General features: G+C 38.5%; 1 protein-coding gene across 7 annotated transcripts in view; it reads right to left on the bottom strand.

Annotated features, from left to right (window-relative positions):
- The window catches only part of AUH (AU RNA binding methylglutaconyl-CoA hydratase), a 229250-nt gene that overhangs the window by 159793 nt on the left and 41893 nt on the right, over nucleotides 1-27564 (bottom strand). For 6 of the 7 annotated variants that reach the window (XM_075931897.1, XM_075931894.1, XM_075931898.1 and 3 more), the window contains one exon: nucleotides 4693-4779. In XM_075931897.1, coding sequence (XP_075788012.1) covers nucleotides 4693-4779 — 87 coding nt within the window. Of the gene's footprint in view, nucleotides 1-4692; nucleotides 4780-8738; nucleotides 9126-27564 lie in introns of those variants that run through there. The other variant, XM_075931900.1, reaches the window with a different exon arrangement.

Genomic DNA, 27564 nt, shown 5'->3' on the forward strand with positions numbered 1-27564 from the left:
ATTGTGCTGCTTTCAGACAGAATATAAAATCAGGGCTTACCACTCTTGGGCTGGAGTTAGATATCAAGATCTACAGAGGTTTTAGCACACACATAAAAGCTGTAGCCAAACTCCAGCTGGAGTAATTGCATATAAAACTGCCAAACATGAATTCTCATTATTACATTTTTTCATTCTCCTTCTAAACACATTTTTTGCTGGCACAGAATGGCTACCATGTTCCAACTAACAAGGAGTTACAGCTAGAATATGAATATACTATGTAAATAAAAAGGGACAGATCCACAGCTGGCATATGTAGCTACAACACCATTGACTTCACTGTAGCTATTTAAGTTTACATCAGCTGACAATTTGGCACAAGGTGTTATTTATTTCCAAAGTCTCAAAAAAGTAGATGGCTGTGTGCCAATAAGCCTTTGATTTAATTTAGCCAGAAACCCTTTTGAAACTGTGTGCATGTAGGCAAATCTACTCATGTGCACCCACCCCCGAGAACATTCAGGATAAAAGCAGCCTTGCGTCAGTAATGCAGAGTCTCAAGGTAGAATATAGTAATGGACAAGTAGTCTTATGTTCCTGCTCTATAAAAACAACCCACACAACTCTCGTATAATTTTAGCAAAAACAACTAGTGCTAAAAATAGCAGCATGCTTTGATATTTTCCCCCTCAACTTCAAGCATTCAGAGCCACAGCTAATAGCTCAGTACAATTTCTTCAGTTTTTTTTTTCAAATGTTTATTTTTATACCAAATGATAGTTACTGTAAGCTTAATACTTCTCCCAAATTTAGCATGAAGTCATTAATTATTCTATCATAAAAAAATATATCTAAATACAGTAGCAAACAAGTGCAATATGATTTCAATTTCTAGAAAAATCTTTTCTGTAGGGTTGCCAGATGTCCCGTTTTGAATTGGACAGTGCAATATTTGAGCTCTCTCTTCAGGAAACAAACTGAGAAAATATAAATGAGAAAATATAAATGTCCAGTATTTTCTAAATAAGATGTAATGTAGATTGTGATGTAATGTCAAGTGTGTCCAGTATTTTTGTTGAAACCCTACTTTTCCGTTACATTCCTAATTTAGGATACTACATCTTTAAACCACTAAAACTGGCATATGAACAAAAATATAATCAAATTGTCAGTAACTACAAAAAGCTAAGCATACCAATCCAGAAGGCTGATTTTAATGGTTATTAAATCATAAGCAATATGTCTCTCATCTATTTTGGCCACACAGTTCTTTTTCTTAGACACAAGTCACTTTAAAAGTACCTTCTAGGTCAAACATCTGAATATAAACCTGTTTTCAGAAATAGAACACGTTATGAAGAGCAGAAAGTAGTGCATATTTGAAACTGGTTTCCATTGTTAAATCTGCACAGAAAAGGGACAAAACAAGAAACTGAAAAATATGTTGCTACAGCATTTGTACAAATGACAAATAATTGTTGGAAGATCCCCCCCCCCCCCTCCCCCGGCCACTCAAAGTGTCTCTTGACATTATGTTTGCTTCTGGAGAGAAAAAACATCTTCATCTGCTTGTTTTCAGTGTACTGATTCATTGCCAGGAATCCAATGCAAATTCACTGTCCCACTTGCTCAACTAAAATTAGTTTTTGTAATGCTAGACTACTCCTTCAGAAGAAAAAAAGAAGAACTGAAAACCTGACATGTTAAAAGATTAATGCTCATTTCTATTCATAGAGGCATAATACACCTCACACCACATTGATCTCCTATTTCTAAGGTATACTTTTTTTTAAAATAATCTTAATCAGCTTCATGATGGAGAAGACAAATTGCAAACTATTTTACAGAAATGTTTCAGAATAAGAGTAATATTAATCCTGTCATGGCATGTACTGTCGGCATTGAACACACAAAACAATAATGCCAAAAAGATGTAATTAACATATTACTTGAAATATTACACAAGAAAAAAGGTCAAAATATAAGAATATAAAAGTAAGTAAATAGCTTCACATGTGGATGGTCCCCTGGTATAACTCTGAACAACCTATTCCCATTATCTTTCAGGTAAAAATACATATATTGTTTCTCAACACAGGGATATTTTTGAGAGTTCACAATTTTTACCCCATCTTGAATCAGGATGAACAGCTAAAATCTCAAAAATATTTGTGAACCCTATTTTTTTTTCTCTTTTTGGATTGGAGGAGGAGGAAAAGGAAAGTCAATCAAAAATCATTTTGATAAGTTTTAAATTTTTATTTCAATCTCCACCTTTTTTCAGTTTAATTAGCTTACATTACACAATTAAAAGTAATTTTAAAAAACCATTTACAAAACACAGGTTGACAATTTCAAACCTTTCTCAACATTTTTTTCAAATCCAAACAATCAAACCCAACCCTGTTACAAATAGTTTCATTTTTGACAAATCTGCATTTTCTACCAAAACAAATGATCAAAAATGTCTCTCCAGCTCTAGTCAGAGTACCATATTAACTTACTAAAACCTTCTACATTAGGATTCACATAATTTTAAAATGAATGAGATGGCTAAGATACCAAGTGCCTTTTTCAAGGTAAAGGCACAATTGCCTCCCCTTTTTTGAGAAAGTAAATACAGAAAGTAAATAGAAGAATGAAAAATTGTCTCTGTTATGAGTAGTATTTCTGGTCTTCTAAAATTCAGTATCAACGTAACATTTAAGTCTAGGCCCATTTTATAACAATGAATCTATACTTTTGAATGTTCAATACTTACACAACTTCCCACAAGATCTAATTAAATTAAAGAATCGCCAGTTTTCCCAACACACTTTTGAAACGTTAGGCAAAAAAAAAAGATAAAGTGGTTTCTCTCACTCCCCCATTTATCCCAATGTAAAAATCCAAAAACTTTACCAGTTCCAAGGAATATTTATTTTTATTTTAACTTTAAGGGTAGAAAGATTCCCATCTTCTCATTCAGGGAAAAGTCTTTACAATTATTACCTCTATCTAAAAATTAACTGCGAGTCAAAGAAAATCTTTTCAACAACTTTTTACCATTGCTTTATAGGCCAACCAGAATGCCAGCACTACCACTTAATTAAATATTTACTGCAAGGAACTAATAGTTTATTCCTTTCTGATTGTTTTATTAAATATATATAAAAACAGCCTCAAGATCTTGGCTACTTTAAAGGAAAAGCAAAGGGAATCAGACTGAAGTATCACCAAGAACTCCCCTACAAAGACTTTTTTTTAAAATAGTTATTTCCAAGATATGGCTTATTGTTTTCATTCACAGCATTATGCCAATCCAAATTATGAAGTTGATCCAATATTAACATGGAACCACAATATAAAATTATTCTTTAAAATATTATTGGCTCCTCCAGAGCAATTTTCAAGTGTTAAAAATGGATTAATTATAAATGTGACATGAAGATCTCTCTCTAGCTCCCCATGACAAACCAAAAATCTTACACATCAAACTTTGGTCTGATTTACACTTTATGGGAGCCTATTGATTTCAGACAGATTATACACTGGGTTCTGTCATGACATACACGGACTCTCAAGGTTCAAATACGGCTGTAATTTTTACTAATGTACATTGGAAGCCACTCCATTTTCTTCAACGGTTCTCAAGCATCTTAAATATCTACCTTCTCAAGCACCTTAATATTTAAAACAAACAAGACGCACAGTCCTATAATTTAAGATGTTTATGCGCCAACATTTTCTTTAAAAATAAGGTAAATCCCATACAGCAAAACCTAGAGGATTACAAAGTACGTTTTTAAAAGAGTAATCCTTTTAAAAAAAAAATGTTGCTTGGGTCTTCAGGGACTGTCATATTTGTGTCTGATTGGGTTCTTTAACACACAATAGTACTTTTTGTAGTTTAAATTTACAAATAGGATTGCTTCAGAGATACTATGTTGGATTGATCTTCCTTTTAATAAAAATACATTATCCTGTCAAAACCAATCAAATTACAATCTACAAAAATCATAGAAGGGTAGCCGTGTTAGTCTATAACTAAAAAAATATTTTTAAAAAATGGTTCTGTAGCACCTTAGAGACGAACAAAAATACATAAATAGCATCATGATCACTGTTGTTTTTAAATATACAGAAATGTCACTTGGATGGAGATTTCATATTCCAAAATGCACAAAAGCAAATTAAGCTCTAAAGGGAACATTTACCATAAAATGGAAATTAAAACTAAAACGATCATTGCCAGAAGACACTACTATAACAAAGTAGATTAAACAATATTTTGTAATGTCATAAAACCACATTTTCCATCAATAGCACATGTTTAAAACATTTATAAGATGTATCAAATGCTGTAATAAATGTATATACACAACAGAGGAAAAGGACAATACAACTGAGCCCCATACCACTTAGGGGGCACAGAACTGCAATTCTTCCTCCAAGTAAACCTGATTCCAAACCACTTAGCTATATTGTTAATCAATCTGTGAAACAGTACCTTAATTTATTCTATAAGAACTCAAAACCTATTGTGCACATTTTAAAATATCACTGTGCCAGCAGTGACTCATAATTATCTCATTGACATAAGTAGTTTGGATATCCTATCGCATAGCAAGAATTAATCATACATGTTTATGTCACTTCTTTGATCTGACCTTTAGAGATTAAAGAAGCCGAGCTCTGCAAACTGTTCACTAGTGAGTTTATTTTACTTACCCATTTCATTAATAGTTGCTCTTGCTTTTGAGACAAAAGAACTAACTTCACTGGAGTGCATTTTGGCTCTTTCCTTAAGGTCAGCACCTGCAAGTGACATTTTATACATATTTTAGTAAAATAATTGCAGTATTGTAAATAGTATTCAAAGGTAGAATATTATCATACTATGTCAATAAAATTCAGGTGCACTTTGAAATATGCAACTTCAAATTAATCAGCTATTCTAACTCTTCTCATCGTTCAAAGAAAATATAAAACTGAATTTTTACAGTGAAAACTGTGAAATGAATACTATCCACTTGGATTAATTTTTTCTTCAACTGATACTTCTCCCAAAATTCAAGAGATGACAAATGACAAATCTTGATAGACAACACAACTGCAATATATTAATTCTGAGCTGATTAGGCCTCAATTGGAGTACTGTGACTAGTTCTAGGCACCACATTTCAAGAAAGACGTAGAGAAATAGGAGATGGTCCAGAGAAGAAAAACAAAAATGATTAAAGTTCTAGAAAATATGACCTATGAGGGAAGAAAAAGAATTGGGCTTCTTTAGTTTAGAAAAGAGAAGACTGAGAGGGGGTATGACAGCAGTTTTCAAGTATCTAAATGTTACAAGGAGGAGGGAGAAAAATTGTTCTCCTAGGCCTCTGACGATAGGCCAAAAAGCAATCAGCTTAAATTGCAGCAAGGGAGGTTTAGGCTGGACATCAGTAAAAAAAACTCCTAACTGTCAGGGTGGTTAAACACGGGAATAAATTGCCTAAGGAGACTGTGGAATCTCTATCACTGGAGATATTTAAGAGCAGGTTAGACAGACACTTGTCAGGGATGATCTAGACAGTGCTTGGTCCTGCCAGGAAGGCAAGGGACAGGACTTGATGACCTCTTGAGGTCCCTTCCAGTTCTAGGATTCTATGCATTCAACTGTCATGTTTGTGTCCACTTTTCTCAAATGTGTCCCGAAAGAAAAGTACTCCTCTGGTTTCGTGTTCTTTTACTAGAGAAACAGAACATGAAAAAATGAATGTGCATGTCTACATGGAAGCAGAATTAATTTAAATTGAATAAAAACTTCTTAAGTAGGAATTCCAGTATGCTCACATGTTCAAGTTGATTTTACATAACTTTATTCTAAAAAGTTATACATTATTCTTTGTTTTTTGGAGTTTTCCATATACAGCTCTAAAAAGTTAAACATTGAACTGGAAATTGTTTCTTTCTCCAATTAACAAGGCATGTCTATAAACTTACTTATACAATATTATGTTCATTACAATGTGTGTTGTAAAATTTAAATGTACTGTGAAACTTGCTCCATGAAAATTGCCCTTTTTTTCCCTTCAGAAAAGAGAGATACAGACTTAATCACAATATCTAAAGATGAAAGAAATCTAATACAGAGAGTCCATTCCCTGCAACAGTAGAATATTATGTAAAAGAAAAAGACATAATTAGTCAACCTATGTGCCTGTATTCTCTAGACATCGTTTATGTCATTCCCACTAAAATTAATGGAATATTTTTCTCTGATTTGTAAAAAGGCTACCATTAAAACACTTTTTGGCATGTGTACATAAAGGTTAAACACAATACATACAACCAATGGCACACATTGAACAGGTTTTCATCCCAAAATAAAATTATTCCCCACAAGCAGCATCTCCACCTGCCCATTTCAGGAAAAAAACATCAGGCTCTAATACAGCAAAGGTCTTAAACATATGTTTGAGTACTTTATTGGATCAGAACAAGGTTGAACCAATTTTTTTACTGGACTCTATTCATCTCCTCCTATACCCTCTCTCTGGATTCCTTCATACAAAAGCATGGCTTTAACTATCATTTTTATACTAAACTCACAGGTTTACCTTTCCCCTTTCTGACACTGTCTCTTTCTGAACAAACTAAAATAACTATGTGGATATGCAGTCATCAAACTCAACGTAGCCAAAACTTAGCTCTTGTTCTTCATTTTCCGCTTTCATTCTCATTCTACCAAAGATTCCAGTCTTTGACACTCAACAATTCAGTTTACCCTAAGGTACTTTACATTTTTTCCCCACATAGCCCCTTATGCATTGGAGAAGGTGGATGTGTCTCTGTGAAAAACAAAAAGCTACTATATATTAACCTCTTCTAAAACTATTCTTAAACTCCACCTATGCCATGGAGGTGGACTACACAACAGATCCAGTAATGTAACTACAGCCTTTAATATTAGCCATAATTGTTTCACTGTTCCTTTGACCTTCATCTTATCAATCTATTTATTTGTTGTGTTTAGTCATATTTGCTGTAAACTCTTGGGGGCAGGAAATGTCTTAATATATGCATATTTAGTGCCAAGCAAAATGGGAAATAGATTCTGAATATAGCATCTACAGAATATAAATAAACATATTATCTACAGCTAGAATTGTTAAGTTTAGGCAGAACTATCAGATACAAGCCAACTTTCCAAGTGTAAGGACAGCGCTATATTGACAACAGTAAAATAAGTGAATTGTGAAGTCATAGAAAGTTGGGTCAAATGTGCATTGAAGAGGAATAGGTGCAATTATCTACCTCAGTAATATACAGACTTCACATACCAAAAACTTATGAGGAATCTATGAGTCAAACAAAATTTGAACATGAAAGCACATAAAAAAACTATTATTTTTATTTATAAAGTTCTAACTAAACAGAGTGCTTTACAAGACACCAAAATATGCTTTGAAAGCTGAAGAGGAAAAGGTGTGAATAAAAACAGAAGCACTGTTTTTCTGACACCAACTTCTTACAGTTCGGGAGAAAAAAAAAAAGCATACCGTTCCTTAGTTAAAAATCTGACTCAAAATTTGCATCTACCATACAAATTGAAATATACTATTCACTTCACACACAGTTAAAAAATGAATACAGAACCAACTGTACAATGAGAACAGATAGTGGGCCTATGAATGTATCACATATTATAGAACACAGTGTCATTATGAGTCTGAGAAGCACTTGTAGGATTTTGTTGCTGGTAGTGATGTTTTGTTTTCAAGATGTATAATATAAATGGTTTTCAGCAAAAATGTAAGTACTTTCAAAAAGACCTTCATCAATTGCAGGCTTCTCACTTTACAAAGAATATTTGTCTTTTGGAATAGGCAAGGGGGATGAGGTAATATCCTTTATCAAACCAACTTCTGTTGGTGAAAAAGGCAAGGTTTTGAACTCTTCTTCAGGTCCTTTAAAAGACAGACATTCATAGAAATTCAATCAATTTTCTGCACAAAACTTGGTTAAAAGTAGAAATAAGGATTGCAAGTGTTAAAAGGGTCACTGTCAACCTAAAATATAATTGTTAAACAACTCGAAATAGTTTCTATATCTGCTCTTGAATATCCCAGCCAACTTCCGTGGTTTTACAGCTATATTTTTCCTATTTAAAAAATTTCTCTGTTCTATTGACACAGAATGGTGTCAAATTACCACAGCAAACTGAAAAAAAGTGTTTTTTTCCTAGTCTTTTTTTAGTATTCTTAGATATTGTAACATAATAGCTAAAACAATTTCAGAGAGAAGTGAGAGTTTCATATAAACAGTGTTTCTTTAACTTCGACTTCAGCATCTTTTGGTTTGGGGAGAGCTGGACTACCAACAATTTTAATATTTTTGTCCTCTTTAAAAGAATCAGTCCATGATCAAACTATTTTTTAAATGTCTTGATCTATTTTGCAAATCAACTACTCAGAGATATTTCTTCTCAAGAGCTTGCTCACAAACTAGCAAAGGCTCATTACCAAAGGCAGTCATGAAAAAGACTGCAGCTACAAGCAAAGGCCCATGCTCTCCTAGTTACTGTATTAATATGCCTCCATTCCCTTAAAAGTTTAAAGCATCTGAAAATACTACTTTGTCAATCCTCACAGTCAAGAAGTAGCTCCAGATTTTCAGGCAACAGATAGCCTTACAGACTGAGCCTTCACAAGTTTCTTCAGAGGACAACAATTGAAGTCCCAGGTTCTGTTTTGCCTAATCCTTCCCAACACCATCTCTCGACATACCTCCAAAGGTTGCAGATTGTGAGCTAGAGGTTATATACAACATACTGCAAATAGGCTTTTTCCTTCTCTTGTGATACCAAGCTACAGAGAAACACAAGACCAACCTTAATACAGTTATTGCTTAATTCCTAAACATTAAACACAGTTCCCAGGCCCCTTGTAAATATCTCTGTCCACAGATATACATGCAATTCTAATTCCCACTAAAATTAATGGGTGAAACCTTGGCTCCACTGAAGTTAATGGCAAAACTCCCACTGATTTCAACAGGGTCAGGGTCACCCAATCAGAGCTGTCCATAAACACTTACGGGAAAAGTTTATCTCCTGCTTACAATCACATTTGGAAAACAAACATTTAGTGCTAACTTTTTCCCTACTTTGACAGTAACTTTCGGCATTATCTAATATCCGGGTCTTATAAAAAAGTTCTATCAAAACCAAGCTTCATCAAGAAAATAAATTCATAGCTTTGCATAAAAACTACACTATAGTAATGTGACAAATACATTTTACTGAAAGATCAAGTAAGAATAGAGAGACCTTGTTTAAACAGAAATATGTTTGTTAATTATATGTAACACAAAAAAATTAAAGTAAACAGATTGTGCTTCAATTTAAAGCACATAAAAGTTTGCCCTCCACTAAAAATTAATCTCATTTAAAGCTGCTGCTGGCAGTGCCACAACAGAGATAAATGATTTTTAGTTATTTCATCAAGCAGTCTTCTACACTGACAGCCATTTGTCTGACAAACCAACATAAAAACGCAACCAAGTACTACTTAAATCTTTATCATTGTATCTAAAACCACTTTCAGGAATGAAAGGAAAAACTCATGCTTTGTAGACCAAATACACGTGTTTGCATAATTAAAATGTGACTCAAAACTTTCAAATACCACACAGAACATCCCACTCGCTTTACAGAAATAGCTAATTTATACATACAGAATAAACCTTAAAAGGACAATAAATCAGTAAGGTACAGAATATACTTACTAAATGAAATGTATCAAATAAATTAAAGTAAAATTAAAATAACCTAGTTTTGTGTTGAATTCAAAGTGAAAGAAAATGTAAAGAGGACTTCACTGGTAATCACCTCTACGCTGCACAAAATTCCATTTATGAAAAGTGACCAGTGGCAGGTATGTCACTTTTATAACTGTTAAAAAGCATATTTTCAAGAAAAATTAAACAGCGTGACAGACTGAGTGATTTCTAAAAACTATTGCCATTTAACTACATGGCAAACAAAATAGCTGAAAAAACCCTTTCGTATATAATTTTTTTTTCACACCAGAAATTTAAAGCCACTGATGAATAACTACAGTATTTGTCAATGAATATATTAATAACATTTTCTATAGTATTTTAGGATTGGCAATATATTTTGTTTTTAATTTTCAGAGTTTATTTGGTCGTGATGGTTACAAGAACACAGGTAAATATTTACCCCTTCTTAACATTTCAGTAACATTTAGCCATTTCATCTCCAAATTTTGTCAATCAAAAATGCCTCTATTACAGAAAATTGTAGTTGTAAAATCCTGCATGTTAAGTTGAAGGTCAATTTTCATTGTCATTAATTTTAGGAAACAACTGAGCATCCGACTGGTGTAGTAACAAAATTAAACTTTGATGATTGTGCTTGTAAACTGATGGCTGCTGCCCAAGGCAAACAGGCTTGCAAGTCCCCCACCCCACTGACCTTGCTAATGTCTCTTGGTTAGGATCTCTGATAACAAGAGAAGGCTGAGAACCTGACAAAGAGATCTTTAAGTTTTAAGCACGCAAGGACTGCTCTACTCAAAGGGCCATTTTTCTCCAGCTCAATATGTGGGAGAAACAACCCAGCATGTAGAAGTTTGATGAGGCAGGAGATCCTGCCTACCTTACTAAACAGATTGGTTCCTTAAGGACTCCGAAGGGTAAGAGTGAGCTAGTGAAGGTCATTGCAGTTAGGATGTTTCTTGGTTTCTAAATGATCTATACTTTCATGGGCTTTATTTGTAAAAGAGCAATGGTGTTAAGAATCTGTGCAAATTATTGGGAGTTATATGCTTTATACTCACTATTTGCCTCCTGAGAGAGTTAAACTGTAACTGGAAGGCACACACTTTGGCGTGGAAGATATTATGTTGTGGAAGATGTTATGTTGACGCTTCAAGGCATCTAAAGGGTTACCTCTGATGACAGGGACTAAGCAGCTGCACACTCAATTCCAACTTTGCTCTAGAAAATTTGTTACACCTCAAGAGTATATCAAAGAATTGGGCAGCAATATAGTAAGTGGAAAATAAGGAGCACTCAACTGGGACATTTACAAAGCCCAACTATTATAAAGGTAAATAAACTGTCTTTTTTCAAGTATTTAAAATGTATCTATTCCCCTCCTGGTGATTCCCAACCAGTTGTATAATATAAGGAGGTGGGTACTCAGGGTTTACTTAAAGATTGCAGCACTGCTCTGTCAAAAGAAGCATCAGGCCTAAATGTTTCCACAATGGAAAAGCACTTAGTAAAAGTATGCAATGAATCCCAGTTTCCTTACAGATTACCAAAATGGAAATACTTTGGAGGGAAGCCACAGAGGTGTCATGTGCCTAATAGGATTGGCTCTCATAACTGGGGTTTAATGAACTATCTAACTCACAATAAAGTTTAATATATCCAACAACCCATTAGATAATCTCTTGGATGAAATCAGAAGACCCTTCATACTTTCAGTGAAACACTGCAAAGGATTTTTGCAAAGCTCTGAAGGAGTTGGTAATTTGCAGTAAAACAATAAATAAAAGCCTTGCAACCTCAGAGTATGTAATTTACAATCTCTCTCAGACTGACACATTGACAGGACTTCTCTTGGAAAACTAGACCCTGAAAGAGGTGCACTAGCTCCAAACTATGGAGTTGTCATCAGGGGCAGACTGGCAATCAAAATAGGCCCGGGAAATGGGTTGAGAACGGCCCACCTTTTCACATCAAAGAATTTTTTTAAAATTTACTTTGCCCCCCCCCCCTCCCATAGCCACACCCCGACCTCTGTTAACCATGCCCCCAGCTCCCAGTCCGCCCCTGGTTGTCATAGACTGCAAATTTATACTGTCAGTGTCTAAAGCTACCTGTAAAGACATTTTAGCGATCAACAGTACCCTTTTATAACTAAAGATTTAAATCCACTCTGCTTTCCTGAGATAATTTATAATATAAGATGAAAACATTTCTCACAATTCAAGAAGTCTTAACAGGCCAACAATGTGTCAGTTTGAAATCTGAATTGTGAGCTAACAGTAAAGTAACATTAAAACCTAGTAAGTCAAGACATTTTGGTTCCCTTTCCCCAGGAGTCATTTTTAGTTAATGCTATTTTTTTCATTAGCTGCCAAGTGACTCAACATGTCAGGTAATAGGTATATATAAAAATATTCTGACCTAGTAAATAGCACCTTGTATCTTTTATTTACTTTCAGAAATGGGGTAACCTTCCTAGAACGTTGCCAAATGTGCTTGGTCGAGTACAATAGAGCCTCATTAATGGAGAATGACACATGCCTACATCCAAGCTTGAAGTTTGTATGGCGTTTCCTGCTATGTATGTGAATAGCTCTTGGAGCTCTTTTAGTCACTTGGGTTATACAGTGCAGCTGGGATCACGGCCTTATTCAGGGATAAGGCCTATATACAGTAGGCTTCCGATAATCCGGAACCTATGGGACCTTGGTGGTGCCGGATTATCAGATATGCCGGACTATCAGGAGGTACTATAAACCAGATAGATAGATAGATAGATAGATAGATAGATAGATAGATAGATAGATAGATAGATAGATAGATAGATAGATAGATAGATAGATAGATAGATAGATAGATAGATAGATAGATAGATAGATAGATAGATAGATAGATAGATAGATAGATAGATAGATAGATAGATAGATAGATAGATAGATAGATAGATAGATAGATAGATAGATAGATAGATAGATAGATAGAGAGAGAGAGAGAGAGAGAGAGAGAGAGAGAGAGAGAGAGAGAGAGAGAGAGAGAGAGAGAGAGAGAGAGACAGACAGACAGACAGACAGACAGACAGACAGACAGACAGACAGACAGACATTATATACTGTATATAAAGTGTTCTTAACCCTTTTTATTGTATATACTGTATACAGTATAATGTAATGTTTTAGTTTTTTAAAGCCTTTTTTACCCTTTTTGCTCAGTTCAGCTGCTGCCGCTGTTACCTTGCGACTCATTTTTTGCCGAAGCTCACTCACTAGGATCTTGCCATTTTGATGCCGGACTATTGGATGCCGGACTATTGGAGTTTTACTGTACATGTATCTAAAACTTCAGTCTGAAGGTGTTGATCTTCAAAAATTTCTTCCAGGATTATGGTTGAGGATTATGTATAGCCATCCAAAGCACCAGCAATTTTTGTTTTTGAATGGAGGAGGAGCTTCTCAGCCTAGTGGGTAATCAGGGGAGTGATGAACTGCTCCATATGGATCCCAGAGTTCCAATACTGTACAACAACATTGGCAGGTAAGGACCTAAGGGCCCAGAAGATTAAAGGTATGTTTTTAACCCTCATAATTCCTAGGAGAACTAAATCTATGTGAAGGGAAGTCACACAATTCATAATAAGCAGTCCCTGAGGAATAAATAAGAAAATTCCCTCTCCGTGTTGAGATTCAGATGATGAAATATAAGCATTCTATCTCTAGGAAAGGGCTACTGATGGTATAAGGTTGTTCTAGAGATTTAACCCTGGGTAGGCACTCAGAATTGGCAAAACAGAATTGGCCATCCATATTGTGGACTGGACGGTCGGCTCTAAGAAAAGTAGAGTAGATTCTAGCTCCTAATATCTAGAGCTCCTTCCCCGTTACTGAGAAGGCTAGTGCCACAATTGTGGATGAGGGAGTACAGTGCCCCATGGCTGACACTGTTCACATGCTCCATACTGATACACTCTGAGCCAAGGACTAAGCTCCAGCAGTGCCAAGATAACAATCAATGCCAAAGCACTCTATGCCAAACTAAGCCCCACAAGGGCTCTAGCCTTTATACTGGAAACAACTAGCTTTGGAGCCAATGGTCTTGGTACTGTACTCTCAGGGCATGCAATCCAGACCATGGAGTCCTTTTAACTGAAGTCCAGCTTGGGGATCTGCCCCTGATATTAGTAGAGGAGTGATACTCTTTTTCTGCTGAGAACTTAACATTTCCACCAGGGATATAAGCGAGCAGTCAACTAGTGTATCAACTACTTGTTCAACCCCCCCCCCCCCCCCCCATGCCTTGCTGCCTCTATGAGAGGCAGTAGGGGAGGGAGGAGACGAACAGGAGCCAGTGCTAAGGGGAGACAGCTTAAAAGCCAGTTCCCTCCAGCACCATCTCCATTGTGCCACCTGTCCCCCCTGCTGCCTCTATCAGAGGCAGGGGGAAGAAATGGGGAGATTGCTGCAAAGCAGCCTCTATCCGTGGGGGACCAAGGCTCACCATAGGCAAAGGCTGCTCCAGCAGCAGCCCCTGTCCATGGGGGTTCCAGCAAGGAACTGGACCCCACCGCAGACAGGGGCTGCTGCCGCCAAGCAGCCTGGGCCTCCGCTGCCAAGCAGCCCGGGCCACCACAAACAAGGGCTTCTGCTGCAGGGACTTTCCGCTTAGAAAAGAGATGACTAAAGGGCTATGATGGAGGTCTATAAAATGATGACTAGTGGTGGAGAAAGTGAATAAAGTAGAGTTATTTACTCCTTCGCATAACACAAGAACTAGGGCTCAGCAAAAGAAAATAATAGGTAGCAGGTTTAAAACAAACAAAAGGAAGTACTCCTTCACAACATACACAGTCAACCTGTGGAACTCCTTGTCAGAGGATGCTGTGAAGGCCAAGACTATAACAGGGTTAAAAAAGAGCTGGATAAATTCAAGGAGGATAGGTCCATCAATGGCTATTAGACAGGATGAACAGAGATGCTGTCCCTCGCCTCTCATTTGTCAGAACCTAGGAATAGGTGACAGGGGATGGATCACTTGGTTACCTGTTCTGTTCATTCAATACTGAGCTAGATGAACCTTTGCTCTGACCAAGTATGGCCATTCTTATGTTTCTGTTCCCAATTTTAAAAACAAAAATCACATAGTTAAGCTGATTCATATTTAGTTTTTACAATAGAAAATTAAATTTAAAAGTGGCTTATGAGCTACACATTTTTCCTCTTAAAAGGCAGGTTGTGAGTGCTTTCAAGAACTTAATTTTATTCAAAAAACTAGTTTGAGAATCCGTAATAAGCCATCAATTTAGGATTTTATTAAATGTTAGCTTTTAAATCCCAACTAAATAAAGCCCTTCATGAAAATTAGAAAGAAAAAAATGTAGCCTTCCTCTCAAGTGAAGCTTTTCAAGGGCAAGTAGAACCATCACAGCAACCATCACAGTAGCCTGTAACATATGATATCCTAGCTGAGAAAGGGGAAAACATACCCTAGTTGTTTTGTTTGAAGTTTGATCATCAGCACTACTCAATCAGAGTTGCTATTTTGGATTTCAAATATAGTTTATTTTCATTTTCACATCAGCCCACACAAATTCTAAGCAGTCCAATTTGGGGCAGAAATGAAAATCAAATGGACTCTGAAGGAACACAGGAAATATTATACTATATGAGAATATTGGGAGAATGTGGCCTACTATCTTGCTTGCAACAGTAACTCGTCCCTTCACAGACTGCAAAAGATATCACTCTCAAAATATACTTTAACAAATGTGCAACTGTCCCTTGCTGGGGATTTTACAATTCTAACATGGGATAAGATTCCACTTACTGTTTTGGTGTACATAGTAAGGATGTTAAATTTTGATTAATCAACTAATTGAGTAGTCAATGGAATTTCCATCGACTACTCAATTAGTCAATAAGGGAGGTGCTCACTATCTCATTGCGCCTCTGCCTTTGAAATATACAAGAGCCATGGATGGCTCTTGTACATTTCAAATGGAGAGGCGCAGCAGGAGCAGGAAGTCTCTGACTTCCCTGGCCCCTGTGGAGACAGTGCTGGGGAGACCCGGCTCTTAAGCCATCTCCCGCTCTCCCCTTTGCTGCCTCTCTCTGATAGAGGCAGCAGGCGAGGGGGAGTGACTAGTCGAGTCACTACTCAACTACCCAATAACCATATGCTTAACAGGTAGTCCACTAGTCACTTTCATCACTAATACATAGCTCAAAATGACACTAAGGGTCATAAAAGCAAAACAGTCCTTTAAAATCAGCCACAACATATGCCTTGACAACAGCTTGGGTTGGTGCATTTCACTGGTTAACTATGTTTCATGTAAAGTAACATTTCCTATTATCGGTTCTAAATTTATTGCTCTAATTTTATCCAGTTCCTCTTCCACCACCACTACCACTCTATGTTTCTTCTTGCTTAATATTTGAGCTTGTTATCAAAAGAAAAACCACAATGGCCTTTGCACATAGAATCATAGAATAGTAGGACTGGAAGGGACCTCAAGAGGTCATCGAGTCCAGCCCCCCACCCACAAGGCAGGACCAAGCTCCGTCTACACCATCCCTGACAGATGTCTATCTAACCTGTTCTTAAATATCTCCAGAGAGGGAGATTCCACCACCTCCCTTGGCAATTTATTCCAATATTTGACCACCCTGACAGTTAGGAATTTTTTCCTAATGTCCAATCTAAACCTCCCCTGCTGCACTTTAAGCCCATTACTCCTTGTCCTGTCCTCAGAAACCAAGAGGAACAAATTTTCTCCTTTCTCCTTGTGACACCCTTTTAGATATTTGAAAACCGCTATCATGTCCCCCCTTAATCTTCTTTTTTCCAAACTAAACAAGCCCAGTTCATGAAGCCTGGCTTCATAGGTCATGTTCTCTAAACCTTTAATCATTCTTGTCGCTCTTCTCTGTACCCTTTCCAATTTCTCCACATCTTTCTTGAAATGTGGCACCCAGAACTGGACACAGTACTCCAGCTGAGGCCTAACTAGTGCAGAGTAGAGCGGCAGAATGACTTCATGAGTTTTGCTTACAACACACCAGTTGATACAACCTAGAATCATATTTGCTTTTTTTGCAACAGCATCACGCTGTTGACTCATATTCAACTTGTGGTCCACTATGACCCCTAGATCCCTTTCCGCCATGCTCCTTCCTAGACAGTCGCTTCCCATCTTGTATGTATGGAACTGATTGTTCCTTCCTAAGTGGAGCACTTTGCATTTCTCTTTATTAAACCTCATCCTGTTTACCTCTGACCATTTCTCTAACTTGCTAAGGTCATTTTGAATTATGTCCCTATCCTCCAAAGAAGTTGCAACCCCTCCCAGTTTGGTATCATCTGCAAACTTAATAAGCGTACTCTCTATCCCAATATCTACGTCATTGATGAAGATATTGAACAGTACGGGTCACAAAACAGACCCTTGAGGAACTCCACTTGTTATCCCTTTCCAGCAGGATTTAGAACCGTTAACAACAACTCTCTGACTACGGTTATCCAGCCAATTATGCACCCACCTTATCGTGGCCCTATCTAAGTTATATTTGCCTAGTTTATCAATAAGAATATCATGCAAGACCGTATCAAATGCCTTATTAAAGTCTAGGTATATGACATCCACCGCTTCTCCCTTATCCACAAGGCTCGTTATCCTATCAAAGAAAGCTATCAGATTAGTTTGGCATGACTTGTTCTTCACAAACCCATGCTGGCTATTCCCTATCACTTTATTACCTTCCAAGTGCTCATGTTTAGTCATTGTTAATCAAGACTTATCTGTCATGGATTCATAGAACTAATGCTCTCTTTTGATCCCCTATTGTCCCTTGGAGGAACCTCCTTCAGTGTGACAGCTGTTCTCAGGGATCCACTCTCTCTCAGGAGCTAGACCAAGTGTCTGCAACCTATGGCTCAGTATGGAAGCAAATATGGCTCTTTTGTCATTCCCAAAATACACACAACTTTTTAAATTAAAACGAAAAATTCAAAATTAAAAAAAAATACATTACACTCATATAGCTTGAATGTATGCATGAACCTAAATGTTACCAGTTATGAGGTAAATTTCAAAGAAAAGATGGAGCAGCAGAAGTCCCATTAAATAAAGTCTGTGCGTACAAGGTTTCATTTATGCTATTATTAATCATGTCAATTATCAATAATATTAAGTTACATATTTTCAGTCATGCTATTGGGCATTCTTATATTGGCTCTTTGTTGACCAGTTGTTGTGAATTTTGATGTAGTTTGGCTCTTTGGTTTGAAAAGGTTACTGACCCTGAGCTAGACTAAGGGCCCCTCCGCCTCCTGGAACCACATCTCTCTGAGCCTTCAGCACACCTGTCTCTTGCAATGGGTCCTCTCAGGGAGAGGACTCCTGAAAACTCCATGCCTAGAGATGCTAATGCAAACCTGATCACTAGACTAGATTGTCTCTCAGCTAGCATAAAACAGAATTAATGGTTTATTGAGCATCTGAACACAGCACAGGAAATTCTCGGGGCCTTTGAGCCTAGCAACCCTCAGCACAGTACATCTAGGTCCTGCATCATCTTGAATCAAGGGGAGTTTCTGCACTGCTCCATTTAGTGTCTTTTTGGACAACAATCATAAGATGCTGTAATTCCCTGTCCCACTATCCTACTAAACATTAGTCACTTCTCTCTGTACCCTTTTCATCCCAGCTACATTTTTAAGACAAAGAAAAAAAAATCTTACTTCTCTGACAGTAACTGTAGTTGTTCAAGAAGTGTCCACATTGATTCCACTCTTGTTCTACATACTCTCCACCCATCTGAAATAAGATTCTTTCGGCCAGCAGAGTCCATTGAGGCTGTAGCTGCACCCTAGATGTCCTCACCACATATGCCCTGGGAGGAGTGGTGGTGAGATAAGGAGTGGAATAAGCACAACAACACTTCAGGTCTTTTACCAGTACAAAATCCCAGAGGAGCAGGATTCCTTGGTAATGGGAAAAAAGTCAAAGAACCAATTACTCTAGGGCAGGCATGTCCAAAGTCCGGCCCGCGGGCCAAATGCGGCCCGCGGTCGGATTTAATACGGCCCCCCGCTTCTCCCGGCTCCCCGGTGCTTTTTTTAACTGGCGCGCTCAGCGTGCCGCTTCGGGCCGCCGTCGCCGCGGTCCCAAACCCTGCCCCTGCACTCCGCTTTGGGGCTGAGAGTGCAGGGACAGCCCCCGCTTCCTCCCCCTCTCCTGGCTCCCCAGCGCTCCTCTGACTGGCGCCGCCGTCCATGGCGGCCGCTGCGGTCCTAAAGTCCTCCATGTAGGGCACGTCCGCAGCCCCGCTCCCCCGCTTGGCTACGGGTTCGCCCTGCCCTCGGGCCGCCGTGAGGCCAGCGTGCCCTGCACTCTCTGCCCGCCTCTGACCCTGCAAGCCCTCTACCTTGGGGATGAGAGTGCAGGGACGGACTCCGCGGCTGCTGAGATCAGGAACGGACTCCGCAGCTGCTCAAGCTCAGTATCTGTGATTGGCCCTGCGCACTGTCAGCTTCCTGGTGGGCTCAGGCACGTGGAGCTGCGAACATTAGAGACTTCGCCACAAACGGGCTCAGGCACGTGGAGCTCATCATTAGAGACTTCGCCACAAGGCACAAAGGCAAGAGAATTCTTGTTGGGCAGTGTATTAGTGCAGTGTATTACTTGGGCAGTGTATTAAACCTCTGGCACTGCACTCACATGATCCCTTCCCCTTCTGGTCAATTTAAAAAAATGGCGACTGTAAATAAGAGAAGGAAAGTTGACAGTGAGGGCCGCCGCTTCCAGGACAGGTGGAAAGTGGAATATTTCTTCACTGAAATAGAGAATCACTGTGTTTGTCTGATATGCCAAGAGACTGTGGCTGTTTATAAGGAATTTAATGTCAAGAGACACTACCAGTCGAGACATAGCACATACGACAAGCTTACAGGGCACGACCGCAGTGAAAAGTTGAAGCAACTTGAAGCTGTTTTAATGTCACAACAGAAATTTTTCATAAGAGCCCGTTAGTCAAATGAAAATGCCACAAGGGCGAGCTATGAGGTGGCAACGTTAATTGCTAAAAATTGCAAATCTTTTGCTGAGGGTGACTTTATCAAAGAATGCATTATGAAAATGGTTGAGAATATCTGTCCCGAGAAGAAGCAAGAGTTTGCCAACATTTGCCTGGCTCGTAACACTGTAGCACGGAGAATTGAAGAGATTTCATCAGATATTAAGAGACAGTTGACATCCAAAGGAGTGGATTTTGACTTCTTTTCAATAGCCTGTGATGAAAGCACGAACCTATCTGACACAGCTCAGTTGCTGATTTTTATGAGAGGGGTGGACGATGAAATGAATGTGACTGAAGAGCTACTTGACCTCCAGAGCCTTACGGACCAAACAAGAGGAAAAGATTTATTTGTGTCTGTTAGTTCCGCCATAGATGACATGAAACTGCCTTGGAACAAAGTTACTGGGATTATTACTGATGGGGCACCTGCCATGGTTGGTGAACGAAGTGGATTATCAACCCTAATCTGTAACAAGGTGATCGAAGAAGGAGGCAAAGCTATTAAACTCCATTGTATCATTCATCAACAAGTTCTCTGTGCTAAATATCTCAAATATGATCATGTTATGAAACCGGTGCTAAAGACTATTAATTTTATTTGCTCTAAAGCCCTGTGCCACCGCCAGTTTAAACAGTTTCTACTGGACATCCAGGCTGAATACGAAGATGTTTTATATCACAACGATGTAAGATGGCTCAGTCGGGGGTCTGCACTGCAGCGTTTCTACTCTCTCAGAAAGGAAATCAGAGAATTCTTGGAAACAAAGGGACAACCAATGCGAGAACTATCTGATCCTATTTGGCTGGCTGATTTGGGGTTTCTAGTTGACATAACAAAGCATCTGAATGTACTGAAGACGAGTCTTCAGGGGAAAGATGCAGCGGTGAACCAGCTTTATTCACACCTCAAAGCCTTTGGGACAAAGCTGCAACTTTTCATAAGGCAGTTGTCACAAACACAGCCCACTACCATACATTTTTCAGCGTTGCAGGAAATAATGAACAGTTTTCCACAGGACAATATCAGTGCGCAAACGAGCAGGTATGCAGCAGACATTGCATCTCTGGCTGGGGAGTTTAAACGGCGCTTTCAGGACTTTGCAGCTATTGAAAAGGAGATCAGCCTTTTCTCCTCTCCATTCTCTGTTGACCCCGAGGATGCTCCAGATCAGCTGCAGCTCGAGCTCATTGAGCTGCATTGCGACAGCGAGTTACGCAGTCGTCACCAACAGCTCTCTCTTGTGAACTTTTACCGCCAACTGGATAAGAGCCGGTTTCAAGAGATTCGAACATTGGCTAAGAAAATGCTGAGCTTGTTTGGCTCAACATATATGTGTGAGAAGACATTCTCTGCTATGAACTTTAACAAGAACCGCGTGAGGACAAGACTAAGTGACTCTCACCTGCGTGACATTTTGCGCATCAAAACCACTGCCTTTGAACCAGACCTAGCCTATGTACTGCAGTCCAGATCTCAGTTTCACCCTTCACATTAGTGTAGGCAAGTTTTTTTTTCAATTGAGATGAATACATTGTAAAATCTCAGTTAATGTCAGTTGGTCTAAATCAGTTATAAATATATTTGGACACAACATGTATAGTTGGTGTTATGTCGTTTGCCGTTTGCAATAAACTTTGCATAAAATAGTTAATTTGCATTTAATTTTAATGGTTCAAAGAATGTCAGGCAAAATGGTCGGCCCTCACGCATGTTCACTTCATCAAATCTGGCCCTCTTTGAAAAAAGTTTGGACACCCCTGCTCTAGGGTGATTGTTCACATGGATTACTGCCAAACACCTGTCTGCCTGCTTCCCCAAAGATTGATGAGGCTTGGGGGGAAAGACTGAGACATGAACAAACAGGTTGACACAAAACTCCAAAACAATTTTGGGCAGGAATGTGGGATGAGGTCTGAGGATGAGGCCTGGGATGACCCAAGTTCTTCTAAAACATTGTATAAAGTGGAATATGATCTTCCATAAGGGCCTGAATCTTCCCTACCCTTTGAGCTGATAAAATGGTTAATAAAAAGTCTTCATTGACAAGTGGTATAGCGAGCAGGTTGCTAAGGACTCAAAGGGGAAGACTCATCAACCCTGCTAATACTACACTGAGGTCCCAAGAAGGAGGGTGATCATAAAGAGAAGGAAAACATGAACAAGGTTCTGAAGAAATCTTCACTAAGATGAAAAAACACAGTGTGGTCCTGAAAAGGAGGGTGGCGTGCAGATATTCCTACACGAGACACCTTTCTGGAAATGATAAAAGATCTAGATTGTTTGAGAACAAGTCAATAGTCCAATATTAATGAAATGTGTGTTACAAATGGAGACAGCTGGTACCAAGGTCCTTAAATAGAAAAATACTGTACATTTACCATAACTCAGTTTGATTAAGATTATTCTCCTTTGGAGCAAAATGTGCTTATCCTCAGCAGAACATTTATTGCTGCATACAGGCTGTCAGATGTTATAAGCTTGGGAGCAGGTGTAGGATCCGACTGTTGTTCTACAAGACTATGTCAAAGCATGCAAAATGATTGAGGGATATATTAAGACATTCACATTATTCACAGTCCCAGAACTGCCTGACCCATACTGGAGTTATCATGAACATCGATCCAGCATCTTGCTTCAGTTTCCTCAAAACTTTCAATATCAGACACAATCAATGAAAGGTATACATTAGACCTAGTGTCTAGGGGACGCAAAAGACATGCAACAGCGTTATGTATGTGTGTCATGTTCTTAGTCCTCCACATACAGAAATCAACTTAAAGAATCTGGTTATGTATAGTAAGTAACTTTTTTTCCTTCTCTGAGTTCATATTCATGTGGATCCCACTTGTGGTGGCTAGGAAGCACTTCAACTCCTTCAGGAAATGGTGATTGTCCTAGAAAACTATAAAATCAAGGGATGGGGGAGGGGGAAATGTAGGTGACTATCCTGGTTAATATAAAAATCCTAAACATCTTCCTTCACTGGAAGATAGCATGCACCCTCATCAACATGAAAAACAGCATATGGCAGATTAGACAAAATAGCTTGGATTTGACTAACTCTATGGGCAAAAGTAACAGTTTCTAAAAACAGAGCCTTAATTAATCTATGTTAAATAGTGCAGTATGACAAACTGTTCAATGTGGGGTTCCACCAATCCACGAAGCATCAAATTCAAGTCCCATGAAGGAGAATTTTGCTAATTAGAGAAAACAGGATTTTTTAAATGATCTGATGGCCGTTTGATAGCGGGTTTCTCAGTTTTTCAATATTGGTGGTTGGTAAGCTGAAACTGCTGTAAATGAATGTCTTTAGAGTTTATAAACAAACCCAAATGCTTTAAAAATAAAAGGAAGTCTAATGTAAGTGGAACAGAAGAGAAGATGGAAACACATCCTTTTGTATTCACCCAGATTAAAAATCTCTTCCACTTTGTCATGCATGTTTTGTTAATGGAGGGTTTTCTACTCTAGCAATACAGATTTTATTTCTAACAAACATTCCTTATCCACTGGTTCTAGTCTGAAGCCTTCCACGCTGTCAAATTCAGAGACACTGGGTCTGGCTGAAGTACTCGACAAGTATTATGGAACTGATGTCCTTTTGAGGAGGAAGGATTATTTTTTGATTCCTTGAAAGCTTAAGAAAATCTAAAAACTAGAATTGGCAAAGCCACGCTGGAGCTATGTGGACGACAACGGAAGCAGCCCCTGTCCACGTTGGGCCCAGGCTCGCCAAAGATAAAGGCTGCTCTGTCCACTGGGGCACGGGGAGGGAGTCCAAGCTCAGACCCTCTGCTAACAGGGGCTGCTGCCACCCCATGCTGCTACCTCTGAATCAAATGCAGCAGCATAGGGTGGCAGGCAAGAGCTGGTCTGCACGGGAAGCTGTTTAAGCCTGCCCCCCTCACAGATCAGCTCCAGTCTGCTGACCCATGCTGCTGCTTCTGGAAAAGAGGCAGCAACACTGGGTGGCTGGGAGTATACTGGCTGCCAGCCCCGCCTCCAGAAATTATTTAATAGCTGTGTAACCACTTTAATTTGATGTGTTTATACAACTATTCAATTACACACTAACATTCCTCGGAATGAGAAAGGCATCTTCCAGGAAACTTAGATTTCTCTCTCTCCAAGAACAGAAAAATGATTCCTTTCTGTTCATCTTGTTTGTGAATAGGTCTATATGTGAAAATCCCCATTCTTGGAAAAGTTAATGAAAAAAATCTTTCAGTTCATGGGATGAACACCAATCTCTCCTAGTAAATGCGATGCTGTGGTATGATTGAGGAGTCCCATTCCCATATTATAGTTTTTTAACAAAGAGGGCTTGATTTTGCTCTCCCTTGTCTGCTTATATAATACAATGTTGTGTAACTGTCTGTCAATATCTGAACTGACAGTCCTTTTATTACTGGAAGAAAGATTTTCAGGCTAAGTGAATTGCTCTTAGCTCCAAGACATTTCTGTGATCCAGTAAGTCTTTTGTTTATTATATATTCAGATTTATCATATTCATGAGATCTGTTCAGATCTCTGTGGCTTAAAGAGATTTCTCTCATCTCCAGAAAACTTGAAGCATGACTAAAAAAGTAGGGGGTTGAAGTCTCCTCATCGTTCAAAGTCTTTGTATTGGAAGCTGATCTCAGACTTTTTCAGAGGAACAGCCTGAGTTTTGTTTCTCTAGCCTTGTGTGCACATTCCTTAAAAGCCTAACAAATTACATACTTCTGTTATAGCACAGTCTAAGTTACATAACTCAGATGTTATTTTATATAGCTAACAGAACTGTGGGAAAGAATCAATATTGTTTTAAATTTCTAGCTACCAGAGAACAGGGTAAAGGGATACAGTCTCAGATACAGCTAAGGATTTGATCAATGGGGACATAAAAGTAATTATTATCTTCCTGAAGACATAGGGAAAATATATTAAGAGTAATACTGAGAGGGTATGTCTACACTTGCACCCTATTTCGAGAGAGGGATGAAAATGAAGACATTTGAAATTGTAAATGAAGCCGGGATTTAAACATCTTTCGCTTCATTTGCATATTCGTGTTATGGCGCTATTTCGAATAACAGAGGTTGTTAAGACCCGGTTATTTTGAGAGAAAACCCTTCTCTCGAAATAACTGGTAAACCTCTTTGTATAAGGATATTTAAATCTTGGCTTCATTTGCAATATTGAGAATCTTCATTTGCATCCCTCTCTCGAAAGAGGGTGCAAGTGTAGACCTACCCACAGAGAGGAATTATAATCAATTAGATCTTTTGGATCAGCTTCTTTAACATGAAACGTTCTAAAGGTAAACCTAATCAGACAATTCTAGGATTTCTTCTCTGCCTTGCCTTTAATCCAAAATGTCCAATGTGACAAATTGTATATCAGAAAGACAACACTGTCAACTTGTGGGCATATATGACCAAATAAAGAATGAAATTTACATGAAAATAACTTGTCCTGAAATAGTGATAGAAATGTAGCCGTGTTAGTCTGGGGTAGCTGAAGCAAAATGTCCTGAAATGACAGTTATGTCACTGAGACAATAGTACATTATTGGCAAAACAAGCACCTAGACCAGTACTTGACATTCAATGGATTTGTTTCACCTTACTTCTTCACTTTCACAATCTCTGATCTAGAAAATTAGATTGGTTTAAATTGGTCAGAGATGTGAAAAGTCTACACTGCTGAACAGCCTTATGAAGCCTATATAAAACACCAGGAAGGTAGATTACTTAAACAAACAGGAGGTATAGCTGTAGTGTCAGAATAGCTGTAGAGTTTTAAGTACTGTATAAGCATAATGCAAGAGATCTGCTATTGCTTAAATATTTTCACTTTTTTATTCTTTAAAAAAGGAGTTATAAACTCAAGGTTTCTGTTAACATGCACACACAGTCTTAAGAATATCTCAGAACTTTTCTTCTTTTCCAAATTGACAGAATTCCCAGGGGATCTCAGTTTTATTTCACTCCCCAATTTTAAGTTAAAGTCAAGGTTTTGTATCCCCATTGTAATGTTCTTTTTCCTATTTTTTTTACACTTAATTTAATATTAGAGATCGTCAGTGCTCCTTGAATATCTAATAATTTTATTTTCATTAAAAATTTTAATATGTAAATATATGTAAATTTCTGTGTGCATGATACAATTATGCTATCATACAAACTACATGAACACTGATGTGACTGCATAGCCACTATCCATTATCTTTAATAACTAGATCAGCGGAGTTAGGGGGCGATCAGGGGAGGTCCCAGATGACTGGAAAAGGGCAAATGTAGTGCCCATCTTTAAAAAAGGGAAGAAGGACAACCCAGGGAACTACAGACCAGTCTGCCTACCTGAGTCCCTGGAAAAATCAGGGAGGGGATTCTCAAGGAATCCATTTTGAAGCAATTGGAAAAGAGGAAAATGATCAGGAATATTCAACATAGATTCACCAAGGACAAGTCATTCCTGACCAACCTGATTGCCTTCTACGACAAGGTAATTAGCTATATGGATATTATATACCTTGACTTTACCAAAGCAATATGGACTGGATAAATGGATTGGAAGATAGATAGAAAGCTGGCTAGATTGTTGGGCTCAATGGGTAGTGATCAACGGCTCAATATCTGGTTGGCGGTCAGTATCAAGCGAAGTGCCCCAACAGCTGGTTCTTAGGCTGGTTTTGTTCAACATTTTTAATAACGACCTTGATGAGGGGATGGGTTGCACCCTCTGCAAGTTCATAGATGACACTAAGCTAGGTGGAGAGGTAGATAAGTTGGAGGGTAGAGGTAGGGTCCAGAGTGATCTAGAAAAATTGGACAATTGGGCCAGAAACATGATGATGCTCAACAACAACAAGTGCAGAGTCCTGCACTTGGGACAGAAGAATCCCAAGCACTGCTATAGGCTGGGGACTGACTAGCTAAGCAGCAGTTCTCCAGACAAGGACCTGGGGATTACAATGGATGAGAAGTTGGATATGAGTCAACAGTGTGCCCTTGTAGCCAAGAAAGTTAATGGCATATTAGGGTGGATTTGGAGGAGCATTGCCAGCAGATCTAGAAAAGTGATTATTCACATTTGTTCAGGACTGGTAAGGTCACATCTGGAGTACTGAGTCCAATTCTGGGCCCCCATTATAGAAAGGACGGGGATGCATTGGAGAAAGTCCAGTTGAAGCCAACAAAAATGATTAAGAGGCTGGAGCACATGACCTATGAGGAGAGGCTGAGGGATTTGGGCTTGTTTAGTCCACTGAAGAGGAAAGTGAGGGGAAATTTGATAGCAGCCTTTAACTATCTGAAGAGAGAGAGGCTGTTCTCAGTAGTGACAGATGACAGAAAGAGGAGCAATGGTTTCAAGTTGCAGTGGAGGAGGTCTAAGTTGGATATTAGAGAAAACTATTTTACCAGTAGGCTGGTGAAGCACTAGAATGGGTTACCTAAGAAGGTGGTACAATCTCTATCCCTAGAGGTTTTCAAGTCCTGGCTTGACAAAGCCCTGGCTGAAATTATTTTCTTAGAGTTAGTCCTGCTTTTGGCACAGGGTTGGACACTTTGACCTCCTGAGATCTCTTCGAACCCTATGATTTTATGAACACAGAACATTAGAATGAAGAAATCATTAACATACTAAAAGATGCTCCCCAAAGCAAAATATTTTCTCAAACATTATGGGGAAGCAGACATTTTTTTTAAGTATTTGCAAGTACTCTGTGTCCCTTAATTGGTTGTCCCTTAA

This window comes from Pelodiscus sinensis, chromosome 6 (assembly GCF_049634645.1).
Source record: "Pelodiscus sinensis isolate JC-2024 chromosome 6, ASM4963464v1, whole genome shotgun sequence".
NCBI classification, from domain to species: domain Eukaryota; kingdom Metazoa; phylum Chordata; order Testudines; family Trionychidae; genus Pelodiscus; species Pelodiscus sinensis.